This window comes from Malania oleifera, chromosome 1 (assembly GCF_029873635.1).
Source record: "Malania oleifera isolate guangnan ecotype guangnan chromosome 1, ASM2987363v1, whole genome shotgun sequence".
Classification (NCBI taxonomy): domain Eukaryota; kingdom Viridiplantae; phylum Streptophyta; class Magnoliopsida; order Santalales; family Ximeniaceae; genus Malania; species Malania oleifera.
This window is the reverse complement of record NC_080417.1, coordinates 144,335,518-144,355,749: the sequence shown is the minus strand read 5'-3', so window position 1 is coordinate 144,355,749 and position 20,232 is coordinate 144,335,518. Positions and strand designations below refer to the sequence as shown.

Below are 20,232 nucleotides of genomic sequence, written 5' to 3'. Positions count from 1 at the left end.
ATAGGGTTGGGTGGGTTGAACCCGACCCGATCAATACCATGTTGATGCGAAATTTGCCTTGGGCCGTTGGGCCATGGATCACAATAGACAAGAATAGTAGATTTTTTTTTTTTTAATTTTTAAAAAGGTTAAATTATTTTTAAAATTTTAAAATTATTAGAAGCATTTTTTCTAAAATTAATTTTTAGGTCATTTACATAATTTGTGTTGATATATCATCAAATAGCAAATAAGACTTTAAAAAATTAACCATTTTGCACTGCTAAACCTTAATACACATGATATTACTTGACAAATAGAAATATTGGAAATTTTTATATGTGTATGTGCGTGATCTTCATGATCACATAGTGTGCCTACATATAAATAACTAATTAAATATCAAGTTATATCTTAACTTATTAATAGATATGTAAAGGTATGTGGATCAAAGTCTAAGTGTCTTATTTATTGGTGTAAAAGATATTATGACCAAAGTCATGTATCTATAATAGTTATCGAAGAGTCTGCCAATCAAGATATATTGAAATAGGAGAGATGCATTGGTTTAAGTTATTAATCACATTTAATCAATGTCTCTTCATCTTGGATGAAGGGAAAAGTCATATTATGCATTTATGACTATTTAATAGATTGAGCTACTTATGAGTTTCTTTATAAAAAGCTTTTGGTCCCTCACCACTTAATAATCAAGTTTGGTAGAACCTCTATCACTAAGCCAAACATAGGAGTGAGTAAGGGGAGAGAAGATGAGTAGTTTTCCGCATGATAGAAACTTGATCAATAGAGATAGAAAGAAAGAAGAGCTAATTGCATCAAAGTTCAATTATCTCTATGGAAAAAAACAAGGTATATTTTGAACTACATTTCCTTATTCTTTATTGACTATGGTTCATAAAACAAATTGAAAATCCTTTTAATGAAAATTTTCTAACACAATTCCTATTATTGTTTGGAACGGAGGAGCCTATGGGTGGGCTTGACACACATAAGTGAACACCAACTTGACCTAAAAGCTTAAGCCTATTGAGTCTTGGGTCTAACCATGTATATAATCACCCATCATCCACTCAAATTTTCTAATGTGGGACAAGCTCACAAGTGGAATTCTCAACAATCTCCTCCTCACTTGTGAGTTCTAATTGCTCCCCCTTAAACGAAAATCCTCTCCTTTCTGGGAGTAAGCCCAATTCTCCAACAGTTGCTCAAGTGAGCCTTACCACTGGTGCCTTATGTGCGTCGGATTCCATTCCACGTGCCTCCAAACCAATCATACCTCTCATGTCTTGACCCTATTCGGATCCCTCTTATACTAAACATTTTAATTAATTATTAAATCCTGACGTCGAGACCCCAATCATCCCACCATTATGGCCCTTAGGACGGATTTGCTTTCTAGTTCTACATTCCTATGACGTTATTCTTTGGACCGATATTCATACCACACTAATCTTGAAGACATTGACGCAACCAACAATCAATGTGAACTTCAATATCAACTCTCTACATGCAGATATGCTTCCTCATCAGTGCTAGGCTTGCCCTCATCGACATTCCTAGTGTTGATGCTACCAACATTAGGGAAAGCAGCTTTTGGGCCTTCCACATCACCATCTATGATGTTGAGATTTGCGGCATCACCATCATGCTCATCCTTATTCTTTAGAAGGAACGATTTTCTTTTTTAATAGAAGAGATCTTTTTTCCCTGCCTTTGTTTTGTGAAACAAAAAACAAAAAGAAAAAGAATTTTCATTTTTATTTTCCTTATTCTTTCTCTTTCCTTTTTTAACTCCTGTACATCCCAAGTTCATATTATAAAATGTTGCACAATGCATCTCTCTGGGGGCATCTAACTGTATAATTTGTGACTTTGATATAGAAAGTCGCAATATGAACTTTAAAAATAAAAATAAAAATAAAAATAAATATTAACTACCATCCATTGTATAGCAAAAACAGTAATGAACTTTTAAAAGGCTAAAAAAATATTGCAAAGCAATGATTAATCTTAAAATGTTTTGAGTTCAATGGAAGTTTGTGAATCATGGATCAAAACAAAATTTATTAAATTTTCATTTGCATTTAGATTTTGTTTAATTAAGAATAGATTAATTAAGTTTATCAAAATTGTTAGAACTCTAAAGAAATAAGAACTTAAAATAAGGAAAATTTTAGCGTCGGTTAGTATTACTATAAAAAATTATAGAAACGAAAATCAAAAGCCAGAATTAGAAAATAAAAACCAGACACCAACAACCTATTTGGCTAATATTTATAAAATTAAAACAAATGTAAAACTTAATTAAAAAATACTCATTTTGATATGCTGACTTGGTCAATGTGGGGTTTCCCCCATATTGTTGTACTTGTTGGCTCTATACCATCGAGAATAGACAGGACGGTTGTGATTGGTAGAAGGAAAGGTGGTATCTCACGCACTCTAGGGACTACCCCACTCGATCTGCTTACTATTTTTGAAGTCAGGGTTGAATGTGCTCAATGATCAGGATTCTTGGGGTTGGATTGGCCGTGTCTTTAAATCAAGTAATATTATAAAAATATGTTTAAAATAATAAAATCGTACAATAATACACATTAAAAAAATTAATATAATAAAATTAAAGTTATTATAATTACTTTACTTAATTGTTATACTTTCAAATTTTACTTAATAATAAACATTTTATTGGACATGACAATTGAAAAAAAAAAGTAAAAATATTTTATAATTGGCTTTTTTATTATTATTTTAATTATATTTATTTATTTTAATTATATTTAAATTTATATGATCACTACATTTTAATTTTAAAGTATATAAAATGAATGACTTAACTCAAAAGAAATATTTTTTGGATATTAAAATTTTTCACAAGTTGTCAAACAACAGAAAACCATAAAATATGATTTTCAATTTTTTCGTAAACAGTTAAAAACAACATAAATAGAAAACTGACAACATAAATAAACTCGTTTTTATAATTTATTTTTTCACTATGCATAAGCAGAAATAAAAAATAATAACAATACCAAATAACTCCTTAGTTTTTGCAAAAAAGACAAACAAAAAATAAATAAATGCAAAAGCATATAAAGGGTTAAAGAAAATTTTCAGGTGGATAGGCTATAAAACAAGTGGATAAAAAAGCGAGCTACTAATATTCAATACCTATCTTTCTATTCTTTGGCTGAAGTTCCTGGCAGTTCAATCATCCTCAAGCCAATTTTGATGGGGGAAGGTGGTCATAAGCCACATCTTGCATAAATTATATTTATAAACAAGAGGTTCAATGATTTTATTTAAAATGAATATTCGAATATCTCACAACTTGTAATATTTTCCTCGGACACAAACAAAAAAAAAAAAACGAAAGGTTCATGTCAACCATGAAGTGCCCTTGTTGCCTTTGATCTTAGGCATTGGACATTGACCTAACTCAGCCAAGTTTTCACAGCCCCTTACTTAGAAGGGTTTTATGTTTATGTTTTGTTTTCCAGCTTTATTTTAATTTTCTCCCTCACATCATGCCAAGAGGGCCTTTTCTAGGGTTTAATACACAGATACATTTTGGCATCCAGCCAATAAATATGTTAAGAGAGCTTTTAGGAGATGCAGCAAAGTCATGCAGAAAGAACACGAAATTTTCAAAAGGAAAATGACTAATTCTTTCATTTCCATTTCCTATAGTATTAATGTACAAAAATGGGGATATCTTCAACAAAGAAATAGAACTAAAACGGGATTCATTCTGATTACACCGGAAGTGAGGGAATCTGGATTAAACGCCTAACCCACTCATGCGAAGCAGAAGTGTCTCTGCACTGCAGCAAATGTATTTCCTTCTCTCAACTTGAAAATATGTCACAACTCACAAGGCAAAACCAAAATGAAGGAATAAAACAAATGAATAAATGGGCAAACCATCGTTTTAAACTTCACCCGTATCAGCTGTGCTATCCATAGATTCCTCTCTCCGATGATGATCAATGCTGGGAACCTGACCTTCTGATTGGTCCACATCAATGGAAACTTCATCAGCAGTAGCAGATAAGGAATGCTTGTGATGCCTTCTACCACGCCTCAGTTTAAGTATCCGTGACAGCACTTGCACAATGTCCCTCATCGAAGGCCGTTTTCTGGGGACACGGTTGACGCATTTGTATGCAAGAGCAGCCACATCATTGAGCTCTTGCATATCATATTTACCATCGAGGCGAGAGTCTACAATTTCCTCCCATCCAACTTTACCATCAGAATTCATTGCCGCCTATTCATCATCATCAATTCAGTATCATAAAACTTGAGCTAGTCAGTGATAAAAATTCAACTGGGGATTAGCACACAAGTACACAAACACACTCATACAGCCAGTAGGTATAACATGTTAATATAAGAAAAAATATAAAACTTATAATAAAAAAAAATTTAATTTTACAAAATATTGAAAGTTCATTGAAAGCATGTTCCTGTAGTCTTTTATGTTCATGTAAAGACACAAGTGAAAAGTTATTAGTCACCCTTATATAGCACCACAACAGTTCATGTATAATTACATCAAGTACCCGAAAAAAAACTATAGGCATGACTTAAGTGACAGAAAACAAAATTATGAGCTACAAAGCATATGACCAACCTTCTCTATGGATGTAACAGAGAGCAATCTTACCATTCAAATAGATCATTAAAATGCATGCACACACAAACAGAGAGAGAGAGAGAGAGAGAGTCTTACAAGCTCAACATATTCCATGAGGCCCTGCTGGGGGTTCCTGCCCGCAATCAGCTCAAAGAGCAATACTCCAAAACTATATACATCACTTTTTTTAGTGAAGGCCCTTGTTGATATATATTCAGGATCAAGATATCCAAAAGTTCCCCGTACATTAGATGCATGTTTGTCAACCATCTCTTCCCTTGAAAGCCCAAAATCAGCTACCTGCTTGAACAAGCATAACCAGACTAAAGGCTGAACATTTTGATGTAAAAATACAACACAAAACATTTTCATATAATTCAATGGACCTCTATGTCCAAGAAAGGAAATTTGGAAGGAATTATTAGCATGACAGGAGTGCAAGAACCAGTTTTTTTTTTTTTTTAATTCTATTTTCATGACATTTGTTTGTTTTTTTTAATTTTAGAGAAGTCAATAAACAATCAATGGGAACATACCCTGGCTCTCATAGACTGATCCAGCAGAATATTGGAGGATTTGATATCCCGGTGTATTACTGGAGGAACTGCCTGAGGTTAAAATATATATATATATTAGCACAGCATGCACACGCCCATGAATGCACTTGCTCATGTGTGACACACACACACACACACACACACAGATCAGTGGACTACCACAGAAAAGATGAAGGTTTACCCCATCATGAAGATATTCCAAGCCCCTTGCCACATCTAGAGCTATATTGACCCTCAAGTCCCAGCTCAATGGTTCATGGTCATCACCTGGCACAAACAACAAGAAGAAAGGCCTCTTATTTTCTGTTAAGTTATTCATGACTGGAAAAACAGAAATGTACACAGCATCAGTCTAATATATCCCCTTCACTTTCACTAAAGTAAAATGGCAGTTCAGTGAACACTAGATATATCTACCACTATTTAGGCAATTTGAGCATAAAAATTGTTTGAAATTTCAAAAATTATTTACCATCTAATAATTTATTTTGTATAGCTTATTAATTGTGTGGCCAAATTCAATCTTTATTACAATAGTGGCCAGGAAGGTCCTCGTGACCAGCCAACAAATACTTGAGTTTCAATATTGACCTATTAAACAAATAATGGTTAAACAAGTCCAGGTTGAATAGTCCAGACATCAAATTTCAGAGATTGAAAATTGGCCCGATGCTGCTGTTCAATCCAGTTTTGCCTCATAGCCAGGATCACGGTTTTGCAATAACACCCTACCAACTCTTACAAAATTTGGAAACAACTCGAAGCCAGAAAGCAAACTTGAAGTAAATATTGAAGTTGGTAAGATAGGAAACAAATTGATGGGAATTAACTTTAACCCTAGCCTTCTTGACTATTTATAGAGGAAAAAGCCCTAGCCCTCTTGCCTATTTACAGAGGAGCTTAACCTTAACCCCTCATTAGGGGGAGCAATAGCAATAGAGAGAGAACTAGGGTTTTGAGAAAGCCATGGATGACTATGAAGGGAAAGAAAAGAAAAACCCAAGAGGGAGGATATGCGACTAGAATTCTACTGGAAGTGAGAAAAAAAAAAAAAACTTTTTGTTCTCGGTGAGCCTGTGAGGGTGAGAGAGAAGATGTGTCTTCTTACCCCCTCCTTCATTCATGCATGTCACCATTTGCCCTCATCCTCCATCACTAACAATCATCTCTTCCGTACACATCACTGCAAATTTAATATTTACTCATCCTTAGTGCCCTCATCATCATAACCATGGCCACACAGTAACCATGGCAGCGCACACAACAAACAACTACCACCATGCATGAACACCCAAACACACCCTGCAATTTCCATAGCCCCTTCATTCTCTTCTATTTTTGTGAGACAGACCCAAAAAAGCAAACTTTTTTTGCAGAGAGAGAGAGAGAGCGAGAACAGCTCCAGCAAATGTGGATGCAATGGGAGGCATTGCAGCAAGGTGATCAGACTGGTGGCTACATGGTCTAGAGGATGGACATGGCTGTCATCCTTGACTGCTGCTGCTTGACACACAAGAGAGAGGGAGAGAGAGATTAACAGCCTGAAAAATCTGGAAAGGGGCGCAGTGGCTGGCTTCGGAAAGGTAGATGTACCTTGTGGTATCTTTGAGATTTTTGGGAGGACCTCATGGTAGACCTAGAAGGAGTGAACTTCATGGTGATCCATCAATATAGAGAAGGCAATAGTGCGACTGATTTTCTTGTTAGAGAAGGAGAAATGGGAAACAATGTCATCTACGAAGAATAACATCTTTTGCCACGTTTTCTGAAAGGTATCTTTTGGATGGATAGGTTAGGTCTCACTTCCTTTCGTCATTAATTCAACCTCTCGATTTTTGTTTGGTAGGTATAGTTTTTTTTATTTTTTGATTTTATTTTATTTTATTATTTTTGTTTTTGATAGGCCTGTTTAGATTTGTTTCTTACTTAGTTTTGTTTGGATTTGTAGTCCTGTTTTGGTTGGTTGTTGGTGTTGTTTTTGGGAGGTCTTTAAATTTTGTATCTGTTATCTCCCAATGCTTGTCTTGTAATCACGGTATTCCTCCACAAAAAATGATGACGTATCAACAAATAAATGGAGGTGCCGCCCTCCTTTAGTAGAAAAAAAAAAATTTGCACAATGGCAGCAGAAGGTGGTGGGAACAGCAGCAATGGTAGGGGTGCTGCTCTAATACTTGTCCACCCTTGCCAAGGGTGATTTTATATATTCTGCATGGCCATGCCTACGGGCATATCAGTTGAAATAGATTCTTCTTTTTCATAAGAAGACACATCTTTTCTCTCGCACTCACAACTCACAAAAAAAGTTTAAGGTTTTTCTTCGGTTGATGATGATAGTTGATGAAGGATGAGAGTGAAGGATGGCATGCATGTGTGAAGGAGTGGGTAAGAAGACGCATCTTTTTTCGCAAACTCACGGCTCACCAAGAAACACTTGGGTTTTTCTTCCAGTTGAACTCCAACCAAGATTTTAAATTTAGATTTCAACTAAAATTTCGTGGCTACAATTACGAAAATTTTAATGATTTCGATTTTAATTTTAAAAAATGATACAACAACAACAACAAGCCTTAAATCCTACTAGCCACTAGATGGGGTCAATTACATGAATTCTTTTCCGCCAATTCATCCAATCCAAAGCATCTTCCTCTATTGGATTAAGGGCTATTAAATCCTTTCTCACTACCTCATTCCAAGTTATTTAGGCCTATCCCTACCCCTTTTCATGCTAGAAATCATAACTAGCTTACTCCTCACAGGTGCTTTACTAGACCTATGTTTCAAATGCCCAAATCATCTAAATCGCTCCTTTCTTATCATGTTTTCAAATGGTGCTATACCTAAATTATTGCGTATATGTTTGTTGACTCTATGAGTTTGATCCCGTTTTGACTATGACAAAACCAATGTTTTTCACCTGTGCACTGAGTCTTTTGAACAGGTTTATCCTAAGCATGCACTGTTGGTAAGAACTTAAGCAAGCCATACGAACTATGAAGATCAAGCTTCATTTATGGCATCTGAAGAATTGAAAGCATGAAGACCTATTTTTTATTGTATTTGCATTCATTTTTAATTGGTCTGTAATATAATAAGGTCTGTAATAAACTGCATCACATGCATGATAGGACTAAATGCTCAACATGACCATAGATTGACCATAGGGAACCGAATGTCATTAGCGCACCCTTCGGTTGACTGGTGCCGGATTTTTGGGACTAGCTGAAAATGGCCTTAGAAAAGACCTTAGGTCCCTAAACATATGCACAAACAGTCCCCATAATAACTTGCTCAATCAGGGGATTAAATTGAAAATGAATTGAACCATATAGGCAAAACTGTGCGAGGTCGGGCGACCGAACCCATGTCAGAGCACTTTTCACCAACTTGGGCTACCAAACACTTTAGTTCAAAACAGGCCCTGGGTGACCGAACACTTGAGTTCGGTCAACCGAACTTTGCTTTGGGCACTCGAACTGCGAAAATAATGTTTTTGACTTTTGTTCAGCAGACCAAACAATTCCTCAGGCACTCGAACATGAAAACTTCGCTTTTTCTCATGTGTCTGTTCGGGCAACCGAACCTATGGCTTGGTCGACCGAAAGTATCGGGTTGCTTATTTTTAACTGTAGTAATTAGGGGTAAATTGGGTTAAAACACAATTAAACATTTTCTATAATTCCCAATAGGTCACCAACAGTCAAAATTATAAGGGTCCTTATATATATCACTTCATTTGACTTAATTAGTAACCAATTAGCAAAAGTGATTAGGGAATTTTCCTCTCAAATTTTTCATACTCCTTTGTTACATCTTTTTTATTCCAAACTCATATCTTTGAAAACTCTCACTCATACTTTCTTGCAAACATTCTTTTAGATTGAGTGTTGGTTTTACTTGTTCTCATCTCTTGCAAATCAATTGCAATGTTGAAGGGAAGATATTGTGGTTATTAAATACACTTTTACAAATCATTCCTTTGGCAAACTCTCACATACGCATACGTTTTGAAAATTCATTTTGAGAGTTCTTGCTTATTTATTTCATAGATATTTGATTGGAAAGATCTTGATTTTAGCTTGCTAGTCTTGACACTCATATTGCAAGACTTGAAAGCTTGCATATAATCTTTGATATTGTTTTTGCAAGTTTTAATCCAAAATATCAATTGTACTTTACATTTAGAATATCTTTGAGATATTTGATTTGGATTGTGTTAAACTTCCTTTGATTATTTGTGTGTTGAATATCTTATCTTGAATCAAAGGTTGAACTCTCACATATACATACACTCACACATCTTAGAGAGTTTACATATTGAATCTCACCTGAGCATTAAATCCATATCATCTGTGAGTGCATATTTATCTGCATTGTATTGTAGTACATATATGCTTGTGTAGAAGCGCTTAAATTGTACGCAAAATTTTATACTCATTGATTGTATTCCAGCCCGAAAAAATTGTTTGTAAAGGTTGAGGTCAGCCCAGTGCTAATTGACTTGGTTGTATTAGGTGTCACTCCACCCATTAAGTGAGCTCATAGTGTAATTCTTGTGCTGATGAGCCAAGGCGAGGACATAGGTAGGATTGGAGGAACCCCGATATCATATTTGGTGTCACTTTTACATTTCCTACATTATATTCTGCTTTATGCTTGATTTAATTTTCTTACTGAATATATTGCATATCTGATTGACACTAAATTGTATCTGGTTGAGAAATACTGAAATTGTGGTGCATGTACTGAAAATTGTTTAATATACCGTATCTACAATTTCATATATACTTGGACTGCTCCTAGGAGCATTATATTGTTGCTAGATTAGTTTAACCTAGGAGAAAATTTTTTAAATCTCCAATTCACCCCCCTATGGGGATTGCATCAAAGCTAACAATGTTCATTTCTCACTTTATTTTTGAAGTTAAACCACTCATCCACCTTAACATATGCATCTCAACAATTTTCATTTTCTATACATGTTGTTTCTTAGTTGCCCAGCATTCTGAACCATAAAGCATAGCTGGTCTAATAGCCATCTTATAAAACTTTTCTTTTAATTTTAAGGGTCTTCTACTATTGCACAACGCACCTAACGCACTCCTCTATTTTACTCAACTGTCTTAAGTCTATGTGCTACATCTTCTTCAATTTTCCCTTCACCTTGCATAATAGATCCAAGATATCTAAATCTATCAATGCTATTAATCTCTTGATTATCCAGTTTAATCTTTTCTCTGTTGCTACTTCTTACATTACTAAAATTACATTTCATATATTTTGTCTTATTCCTACTTATCCTAAACCCTTTAGACTCTCCAAAGTTCTAGCTTAGATTCCACTCCGCTCCTATTATCATCAATCAACACAATATCATCTGCAAACAACACACACCAAGGGATCTCATTTTGGACATTCCAAGTAATTTCATCACTTACTAAAATAAAAAGGTAAGGACTCAAAGTAGAACCCTGATGTACAGCTATTGTGATTGGAAACTCTCTAGAATCTCCACCTACACTCCTAAATAGTCACTACTCTATCATACATATCTTTAATGAGGTTCGTATATCTACTGCAAACTCCCTTCTTTTCTAATACCCACCAAAGCACTTCCCTATGTACTCTATCATAAGCTTTATTTAGGTCAATAAAAACCATACGCAAGTCGTTCTTCTTATCCCTAAACTTTTCCATTAAATTTCTTAAAAGATAAATAGTTTTTATTGTTGATCTTCTAGGCATAAAACCAAATTGATTTTCTGAAATCTTCGTTTCTAATCTTATTCTATGTTCAATTACCCTTTCCCATAATTTCATTATATGACTCATAATCTTAATTCCACGATAGGGTATATAAGATGCAACAAGTACAATATAAGAATCGTATAAAACATATTTGACTAATATAAACAAAACTCATAAAATATAACAAAAGTATTTATCATACAAATGCATAGAATTATACACAAATGGTCCAATAAAATGTTGTAGCTAATATTCAAAGTTTAATTCTCCATGCAATGTCAAATGTGTGAAAACTTTCTATAAAGAAAATATTAATTAATAGAGAAATTTCAAATTGGGTTTTCAATTGCAAGCTAATCTATTTTATAGTTAAAATTTCAACAAGTTTCACTAAATTTTCAAGATCTTGACAAAATTTGGATGATCTGGGGAAATTTTGACAGAAATTGTAAGACAGAATTTGATTTACCTATCGATTTCAAGGGTTATGGAAAGTATAAATTTCATTGGGGAAGTTTAAGACCATGGCTCAGACCGTATATCCTCCCTCCAAGATTTTTATTCCTTTTTTCTTTTTTCCCTGTTTGTAGTTGTTTGTGGCTTTCTCAAAACCCTATCTTTCCATCTATTGCTATTGCCCCTTCCTAATGAGGGGTTAAGTTCCTCTTTAACTAGGCAAGAAGCCTAGGATTTTTGCATTTATTCCAATTGATTTGTTTCCAAACTTACCAATTGTAACTGCAATATTTTATTCAATTTTCCTCTCTTTGACTAGTTGTTTCTGAATTTTACAGGAGTAGTGCAGCCTTATTGCAAGAGGATGATGCTGGCTATCAGGCAAACCTAGACTAAACACTAGCCTTGGGCCAATTTTTGCATTAGTGAGAGATGAACTTACCAAGAATATCCAAAATGAGGTTCAAGGTTTCATGAGTATGTCGTCTACAAATGATATTACCTTAATTTGATGAAACTAGAGATGGAGTAGAATCTAAGTTAGAATTATGAAAGAAACTTTAGAATCTAGAGGCTTTAAGATAGGAAGAAATAAAATAGAGTCTATGGAATGTAAGTTTATCCATGACACGAGGAATATTGGAAAAAAGAGTATGCTTGCTCGTCAAGAAATTACTAATGCTAGTAGATTTCAACATCTTGCATCTATTATGCAAGTTAAGGGAGAATTTCAAGAAGATGTAAATGTGGTAATAAAGTTATAACCAAGGCGGGTGAAATGGAGAAGTACTTCATACGTGTTGTGTGATTGTAGAATAGCCTTAAAATTAAAACGAACACTTCATAGGAAAGCTATAAGACCAGCTTTGATTTATGGATCACAAAGTAGGGCAGTTAAGAAATAACATATCAAAAATGTGAAAGTTGCTAAAGTGAGAATGCTAAGTTGTAGTGAGTGCAATAATAAGAGATAAATTACGAAATGAACAAATTAGTGGTGAGTTAGGCACAACACCTGTAAAAGATAAGAGAGGGGAGGCCGAGATAGTTTGGGTACCAACAATTTATACCAAATAATGCACCCATAGGAGTGAGCAAATTAATGTTGCTTGCAGTAGATGGGGTTCGGCAGACCTACAATAACTTGGAATGAGATAGCAAGGATTTAATAGCCCTCAAATTGTCAAAGGATATTGCCCAAAATCATATGAATTGGTGGAAAAAGATTCATTAAGCCGAACCCCCACATTGTGGGACTTAAGACTTGGTTGTTGTTGTTGTTGCTGTTTATTATTATTATTATTATTATTATTATTATTTTTTTTTTTTTTTCTGCTAGATGTCGTCATTGTTATTGTCATTATTGGAATTGATCCAGAATTCATACGTCAGAATTGTAAAACATGGACTTTATTTACCTATTTTATTTAACTATTTATTGTGCCTATTAATACTGCAAATTCAAGTACTACAGGTTGCAAGATGGTCACTAGAAGCTCCCAGGTTACCCATTGCGATAAAAATTGAATTGACTGCACAATTAATAAATAATAAATGATTAGATAAATAAAAAAATTCCCGGTGGCTCGAAAATTGCCTACTTGAGTGCCATTGAATGCTTTAGACAAAACAGTAACTTACATTACCCCCACTAACCACATGACTAACCATCTCATTGTTTTCAAGAATCAAAGATGCCATGTTGTGTGTCAGCGTGTGGTACATGTTAGATTACCACTTTACCCAAAAGCTTAAACTATTAGGTTGTGGGTCAACAATGTATATCAAGTTTTAACACTCCCCCGCACGTGCAGCCCGACAGCACGTGGAGAGATAAATACACAATAATTTTTTAAATATCATAGAATAAATGCAGGCGATGAGACTAGAACCCAGGACCTCCTCGTAATCAGCTCTGATACCATGTTAGATTACCACTTTACCTAAAAGCTTAAACTGTTAGGTTGTGGGTCAATAATGTATATCAAGCGTTAATAGTATCATCTCTAGTTATCTTGACCATATACAACTGTGAGAAGCTTTTCTTCTTTCACTTGTAAAGGTACATCACAAACAAGTTTATGATTTTTCTTAAAAAATTAATTGCTTACAACTTACAAGTAGACAATAATTGTTTGATGTGGAAAAAAAACAAGACGAGCAAAATTTCTCTCTCGTGATTATATATCAGAAAGAAATATATGGTACATAAAGTCCACCAAGAAACAGCCACTTTTAATCATATAAACCATATAAAAAAGAGTAATTTATGCCGTCTGCAAAAAATGAATTATAGACACTACCGTATGGCAAATATATGTGTCCTAAAAACAATTTCTTTTCTGAATAACTTACATGCACACACACAAATATGTATAGGTTTTTAACCACCAACTTACTGTACAAATGAGAAGCTAGACTGCCTTTACTCATGTACACATATATAAGCATATGCTGGCTTTTTTCTGCACAATAGCCGACCAAATTCACGAGGTTTCTATGATGCAACCTTCCCAGTAACTTAACCTGAAGAAGCAAAATATGCAAGTTTAGAGTGAAAAGCAATGAGCAGGGCAAAAAAGTTAAATAGCATGACATTGCTAGAGTCACAACCATAGAGATATTAAAGCTAACACCTCTCCTGGAAAATATTCAAGTATTCAACATAACCTACATAGGGGCAGAATGAAGAAATTTGAATTTGGAAGCTGATGCTTGAATTTCTGAACAAATTTGGTTTATTAACCCAATTATACTGAAAAAAAATTGCCACCTTTTTCTTACCTTCGACCAACTACCCTCTTTCCCTTCTATAAAAGGAGGAATATAAAAGGAAAAAAAAGGTTTATGGCCCTCATAGAATCATAGTAGTGGTTGATCACACAGTATGCTACACATTATTTAATCTCAATTTAAAATAAAAAACAAAAAAACAAAAACAAAAACAAAAACAAAGAACAAAAATTCTCTCTAACTTTGAGTAAATTTAAATGGTTAAAAATATATGAGTGGTTTTAAGCAATTAGAAGTTTTTATTAAACATTCAAATCATTTTAATTATCCATTCTTTTGAATTTTTAAATTTGAGTGTTAACATGTGAATGAGGAAGGTGTTTTGGGAATATCATGACCCCAAAAATAATGCAGATTGAAAAGTGCCTGGGGCCCTGGAGTTTCTCTTAATAGTAAGACATGTGCAAAAATAATGATACAAACTATACAAAAATGGGAATTCGAATTGACCTAGAAGGCTTTCTCAAAATGCTTTGCAGCTGCTCGGCCTTTTGGCTAAGATCAAGTGTAGTATATCCATATCATTACTTCCTGGAAAAACTAACAGATATTATTGGATTCATACTCCTTCAGGAGATTTCACATTCCTCTCAGCCTAGAATCAAATTAGACACAAGAAGCCTATAGTTACTAAGAGTTCAACCATCTGGTGTAAAGGAAATGTTCCTAAATTCTCTTTCATTACTTGGTTCAAAACTTTGGACAGGCATCCTACTATGGAAAAACTCCGGTCTTGGGGAATAGAAACAAATCCAAATTGCGAAATTTGTGGAAATTCTATTAAAGATAAAGACCATCTATTCTTCAAATTTGACTTCACAAAAACCATTTATATTGAAGCTCATGCTAGATTCAATATAAACAAACACATCAGATCTAGGATTGAAGAGTTGGTTTAGATTTCTTCTCTAGGAAATAATAAGAAACATGGCAACATTAAGCTGATCTGGACAGCTGTTATATATCATACTTGGAGAGCTTGTAATTCCTTCTTATACAACCAAGTTCCTTTCAATTCAGAGGAAATAGTCTGTAAAATTTACCAAGATGTAAACCTCAGAATTGGTAGCTCTTGCATACTCTGCTTAAAGGGATGGATAATTTCTAGCAGACTGATCTGGTCTTTGCTTATATGTCACATTTGGAAGCTCAAGGTGTTGTTTTTTTCTTCAATTCTGTTCAAATCTAAAATTTCTATTTTTCTTTACTTGTCTACTATATTGTAGAGCTGCTGCTCATTGTTTTATTTTTGCTCCTAATGCTAGGAGCTTACTCTTAAGTTTCCTACGAATTTCCCAGATCTAATCAAGTTTTACTTACCTTGTGTGAAAAAAAAAAACAAGAAAAAAACCAAAAAAAAGCAAATGATACAAATTCGCAAAATTTTGAAGTCTTGTTTATGCAAGTTGTAATATGTTGACATCAAGACAGACAACAGCAATATTACGCATTCTACACCAAAGCTTATTTGCATTATGCCCAGTGCCAACAATTAAACATCGTTACCTCTGTTTGGAATTCTTTCTCTCCCTGCCTAGAGTTAGTTGCCAGCACTTTCACAGCAACAGTCTCATCAGATGACATCTGAGCTTTGTAAACAGAACCAAACGCCCCTTGTCCTATCAATGTCGTAAAATTACAAGTTGCTTTTTGCAGATCCCTGCACATGAATCACCAAAAAAAAAAAAAAATGAAACATCATAAACAGAAGGGAATGACAGAAAAAAATAAAAATAAATAAACTCAGACATTGACAAAAAGCTCTAGCAGAAGCAAGAGAACTGAAGAGGAAGACTACTTCAGTGTGCAAGATGATTATCTATAATGAATAAAGAAACTAATTGTTTTTTAGGACGTGAGATGGGATAGCCCAATGATGATGAGCTCAATCTGCACCCTGTTTGAGCAAAACCAAGCTTATTCCCATCCACTGCTTACCTAAGAAATAAAAAAATAAAATAAAAATTTATTGTAATTTTACTAATAATAAAAAACATCACTGAAATTTCAGAGAAAACTAAGGAATAATTCAAATAAAATTTTAATTTTTTATGGAGATTTCAAGGGTCACAATTTGCAGAAATTTCAAATTCAATAGAAATTTCAATTTCAATTCAGAGAAACATCGAAAACTCATAATAGATTATGAAGAAAATTATGAATGCAACTCTGGAAAATAATATAACATAGATGATTGCAAGTAATTTAGAAACAAAATGAAAACCCTAAATCCCCCTCCCCTTCACAGTTTTTCTGTTAAATTTCTAAAATTTCGGTCTATTTGTTCGAAATGCTGGTCGAAATTTTGCAAAATGGAAATTGACATCCAATTTTCTGTTGAACCCTCCAGACACCTGATGTTTCAACGGAAATTTTGGTGGAATAAGAGATTATTAAAGTTTCAATCCATATTCAGTAAAAAATTGAACGCGTGAAATAGAGGAAAAAAAAAAAAAAAAACTAGGGGTAAACTTTTTAGACAATTAACAATCAAAAGCTTCATATAAATATTTCAATCAAATCTTTATCAAACAAAACATGAATTTGAAGGGGGTAGACAGTATATCAACAAAGATTAAGCTAAAACAATGATTTGTCACGTAAAAAGAACTCATACCTGTAGGAGTACTCAGGTATACCGGACATGGAAACCACATTACTTCTTCTGAATCCTTCTAGCCACAAGGAGATGCTATTCCTTACTGCAGATGTTTTGGGTGACTCTGGACCAGCAGTCGAATCTGATAATACGGTACAAGAATCAGCACCATTCTCGCGGATAGGTATTGTTGCTGCCCGTCGGGAACTGCTACTCCCTATCTGTGTGCGTTTCCTTTGATACCTAACGCAGAAGAGAGTTAAAATAGCCAAAAGCACTCCAATTACTACTCCTATGGAAATCCCAATTATCAGTCCAGATGACTCCCCTTTCATCTCCTTGTTTATGGTTTTCTAATCACCATGCAAGCGTCTCGGCCATTGACAGACCTGAAAAATGGCAAATCAAACTTTAAGCAATAGAGGGTCAATGTGAAACATGTCTTTTGGTCATTATAATTTAATAATTATCAACTCTTGGACTTCAGATCAGAAGCGTCAAATGCAGAAAGTTCGTTGGAGATTCATGGCCATCAAAATAGTCAATCAAAGATTAAGCAAGAAAACTCCGTCGTTCAGGAAGAAAAGTCTTAATTGAAGAGAACAACAAGCAATTAACATTTCGGAAGACTGCTCTTTGAAATCAGACAATTTCACAGTTTAATTCAAGCGTTTATCAAAATTGAAAAGAATAAACTAAAATTCATCCAAAATTTTATGATGACAGATAACACTAGAAGACGGAGCAGCACCGGCCCAGATGCAAAAAATTACACGATCTGCTTCAGCAGTATCATTACACTCTCAATTAAATCTCATAAAAGTCAACAACCAACCTCATCTAATACCGGCAAACATAATGTATCAAGTACCAAAACCTCATATTTCTAGATTCAACAACAGTAACAATAAAACCACTCTGTACAAAAGTTAAAACTATGACGCGTTCACGCCCTGTTTGATTGCCGAGAAAATGCAAGAAAACAGAGAAAATTAGCACAAATTAAATTCTCAAGAATTTCATCATTCGAGATGCGAAACTCCCAAATCAACTGAATATACAACTACGTAGCCCAACTGACTTCGCTCCCGTCTAGTTTCTCAGCAAACAAACGGAGACTAAACCAAATTCAGTACAAGAAAACAAACCTGACTTTGTCAGATCAGATTTACAGCAAAAACAGATCAACGCGACAAAGCCCAAAAGCTCACTACCCCAAAAGAAAGATCAAAATATAAAAATTAAACTTTAAAAAAAAAAAAAAGAAAGAACGAACCAGAAACATGTTATGAAAAGCACAGACAGCACTGAGATGCATTGAAATAAGTGGCAAGTGCTCGAGCGTTACCGGGAAACGCAGGGAGATACTGCTCGCAACAGTTACATGTTTTCTGAAAGCAAATAAAATAATAGAAACTGAGAATGCAGAGAGAGTGAGGTGGAGAGAAGGAGATCTAATTGTCGAAGAATGAGACAGATTCGAAGGATGAGGGTAAGAGGAAGGAATCCGCAGTGATGGAAGGCAAGAACACGATCTGCTTAATCTTCCACCTACTCAAAATGGATTGAAAACACGAAAAACAGAAAAACGAAAAACAAAAACAGTAAAAGTGTTTTCATTCCTTCGTTGATATTTTGAATTCCGTGAGTCGCCGTTTGCATAATAAATCGCGCCTCGGGAGATTCGCTCTGTTCTGTTTACTTGCTCAGGGCAAAAATTAGAAAATCACTACTATGATGGGACGATTTTGCCATTTGCTTCTACTTAATGCGCATACGGTTAGTACGGTTACCTGGTCGCTGCTTATTGGCTAACAACCTCCCAGTCTGACTTTTGCATAGCACCGGATGAAAACCCAGACCCAAACGATTATATTAAGAAAAAAAATATTTAAGGGCAGAGGAAAAGGAAGATTTTTTTTTTGGTCCTCCTAATAAAAAAAAAGAAAGAATTTATTTAGGGGACCGAAAAAATATTCATAAACAAATATTTAATATAATTTGACGAAGATTGTTAATGTAAATGAGAAATGGTAGTTGACTTTTATTTTTCTTTTTTTTAAAAAAAAAAATTTGTTGTTTTCTCTCCTGAGTAAAAAATTTAAATTTAAATATAAATTTCTTTTTCCTTTTTCTAATCAATTCACTCTTCTTTCTTTAAGAAGAGGAACTAATGCAAGACCTTAACATTAAATATTGTGCATATAATTGAGGATGCACTATGATAATTGAAAGGCCTATTTATGGTAACTTGAATTTAAACCCTAGTTAATTATACTTATTATGCTAGCCAAAGTTGATTTTGATTCATTAAAATATCATTTATTTTTGGGCAGAATAATATAATCTTCACTTATCAATTTGAATGATTAAACAATAAATGCATTATTTGTAATGGATGATGCATTGCGAAAATTTTAAAGCCCCATTTATACGAACTTAAATAACTCGATCAAAAAAAATTATATTCAGCGATAGAAATTAATTTTTACAAGCAACGAGAAATCTCATATTTATAAATTTTTATTGAGTCTGAAAAGTTAATTAATTTGAAGATATCACATCGCTCATAATAAAATATTTTAATTTGAATTTTTTTTTTTTTTTTGGGGAATGAACTGGAATAGTGATTTCAGAAAGTGTAATAATGGTGTTGGTTGAAGAAGATGAGAGGGGCAGTTAATGGGGATGGTGAAATGAGAATGGAAGCAACTGTAAACCTAACACACACCAAATCTCAAAACTATAATTATTAGTTTATTAGTTCATATGATTATCATAATCCAAATAGAAGAAGTAGCTTGTCTCATCGAGGGTGATGGATTGATACCACACACAATATGACTTCTTCAATCTTGCCTGCTTACTTTGTCCATACTCACATCTTTAATATAATATAATTAGGGTTACAATGGACTAACTCCAACTCAGTTCTAATTTGAATGAAACGTAAAATATGTTATTTAAGTTTGTCTTATTTAGCAAATATATAACTCAAAGTTTGACTCAAGTTAGATTTGATTAAAGCTCATTCATATTAATAGATAAGTTAAACTCGAGTTAACTTAATAGTTCGAGTTCAAACTCAAATTTAACTTAACTAAAGTTCGTTTCAAATAAATAAATGGGCCAAACTTTAAATTGGTTAAAGAAATGTAGTTTATGTTTAATAAAAAAAATTTTGAGGAAAAAATTTATTTCAAACTTTAGAAATAAAATATTTATGAGGCATAATATCGAGATAATTCATGAAGTAGTAATGAGTCAATACTAAATGAATCGGCTCATGTGCGAGCTCAACGAGCTGGTGAACGAACCAACTCGTGAACCCACCAAGTGAATATAACTTATCTCAAGTTCGACCATTTTAGTTGACGAACTAAGAATTTTAACTCAAGCTCGCCTCATTTAACTTAATGAATAAGTTCAAGCAAGCAATT

At 34.0% G+C, this 20,232-nt stretch overlaps 1 protein-coding gene across 2 annotated transcripts; it reads right to left on the bottom strand.

Annotated features, from left to right (window-relative positions):
* Positions 1-3,644: 3,644 nt before the first annotated feature.
* Positions 3,645-18,531, bottom strand: LOC131164944 (calcium/calmodulin-regulated receptor-like kinase 1). Of its 2 annotated transcripts, none has more exons than XM_058122517.1 (8): positions 18,069-18,531; positions 16,811-17,181; positions 15,700-15,853; positions 13,800-13,926; positions 5,378-5,463; positions 5,176-5,247; positions 4,736-4,939; positions 3,645-4,270 (listed from the first exon to the last, which is right to left on the bottom strand). In XM_058122517.1, the coding sequence occupies exons 2-8, from the start codon at positions 17,125-17,127 to the stop codon at positions 3,932-3,934; spliced, it is 1,299 nt and encodes a 432-aa protein (XP_057978500.1). In that variant the 5' UTR covers positions 17,128-17,181; positions 18,069-18,531; the 3' UTR covers positions 3,645-3,931. The 2 variants fall into 2 exon arrangements, with proteins under 2 accessions (XP_057978500.1, XP_057978491.1); XM_058122508.1 differs by having other exon boundaries at positions 18,141-18,531.
* Between the last annotated feature and the right edge of the window lie 1,701 nt (positions 18,532-20,232).

Bases quoted from the DNA above. Each gene is read 5' to 3' on its own strand.
- LOC131164944 (XM_058122517.1), bottom strand. From the start codon at position 17,127: ATGAAAGGGGAGTCATCTGGACTGATAATTGGGATTTCCATAGGAGTA. The intron at 13,927-15,699 runs GTAACGATGTTT...TTGCTTCTTCAG, and splicing joins AGAAAGAATTCCAAACAGAG to GTTAAGTTACTGGGAAGGTT. The intron at 4,271-4,735 runs GTAAGACTCTCT...GATGATGAATAG, and splicing joins TCATGGAATATGTTGAGCTT to GCGGCAATGAATTCTGATGG.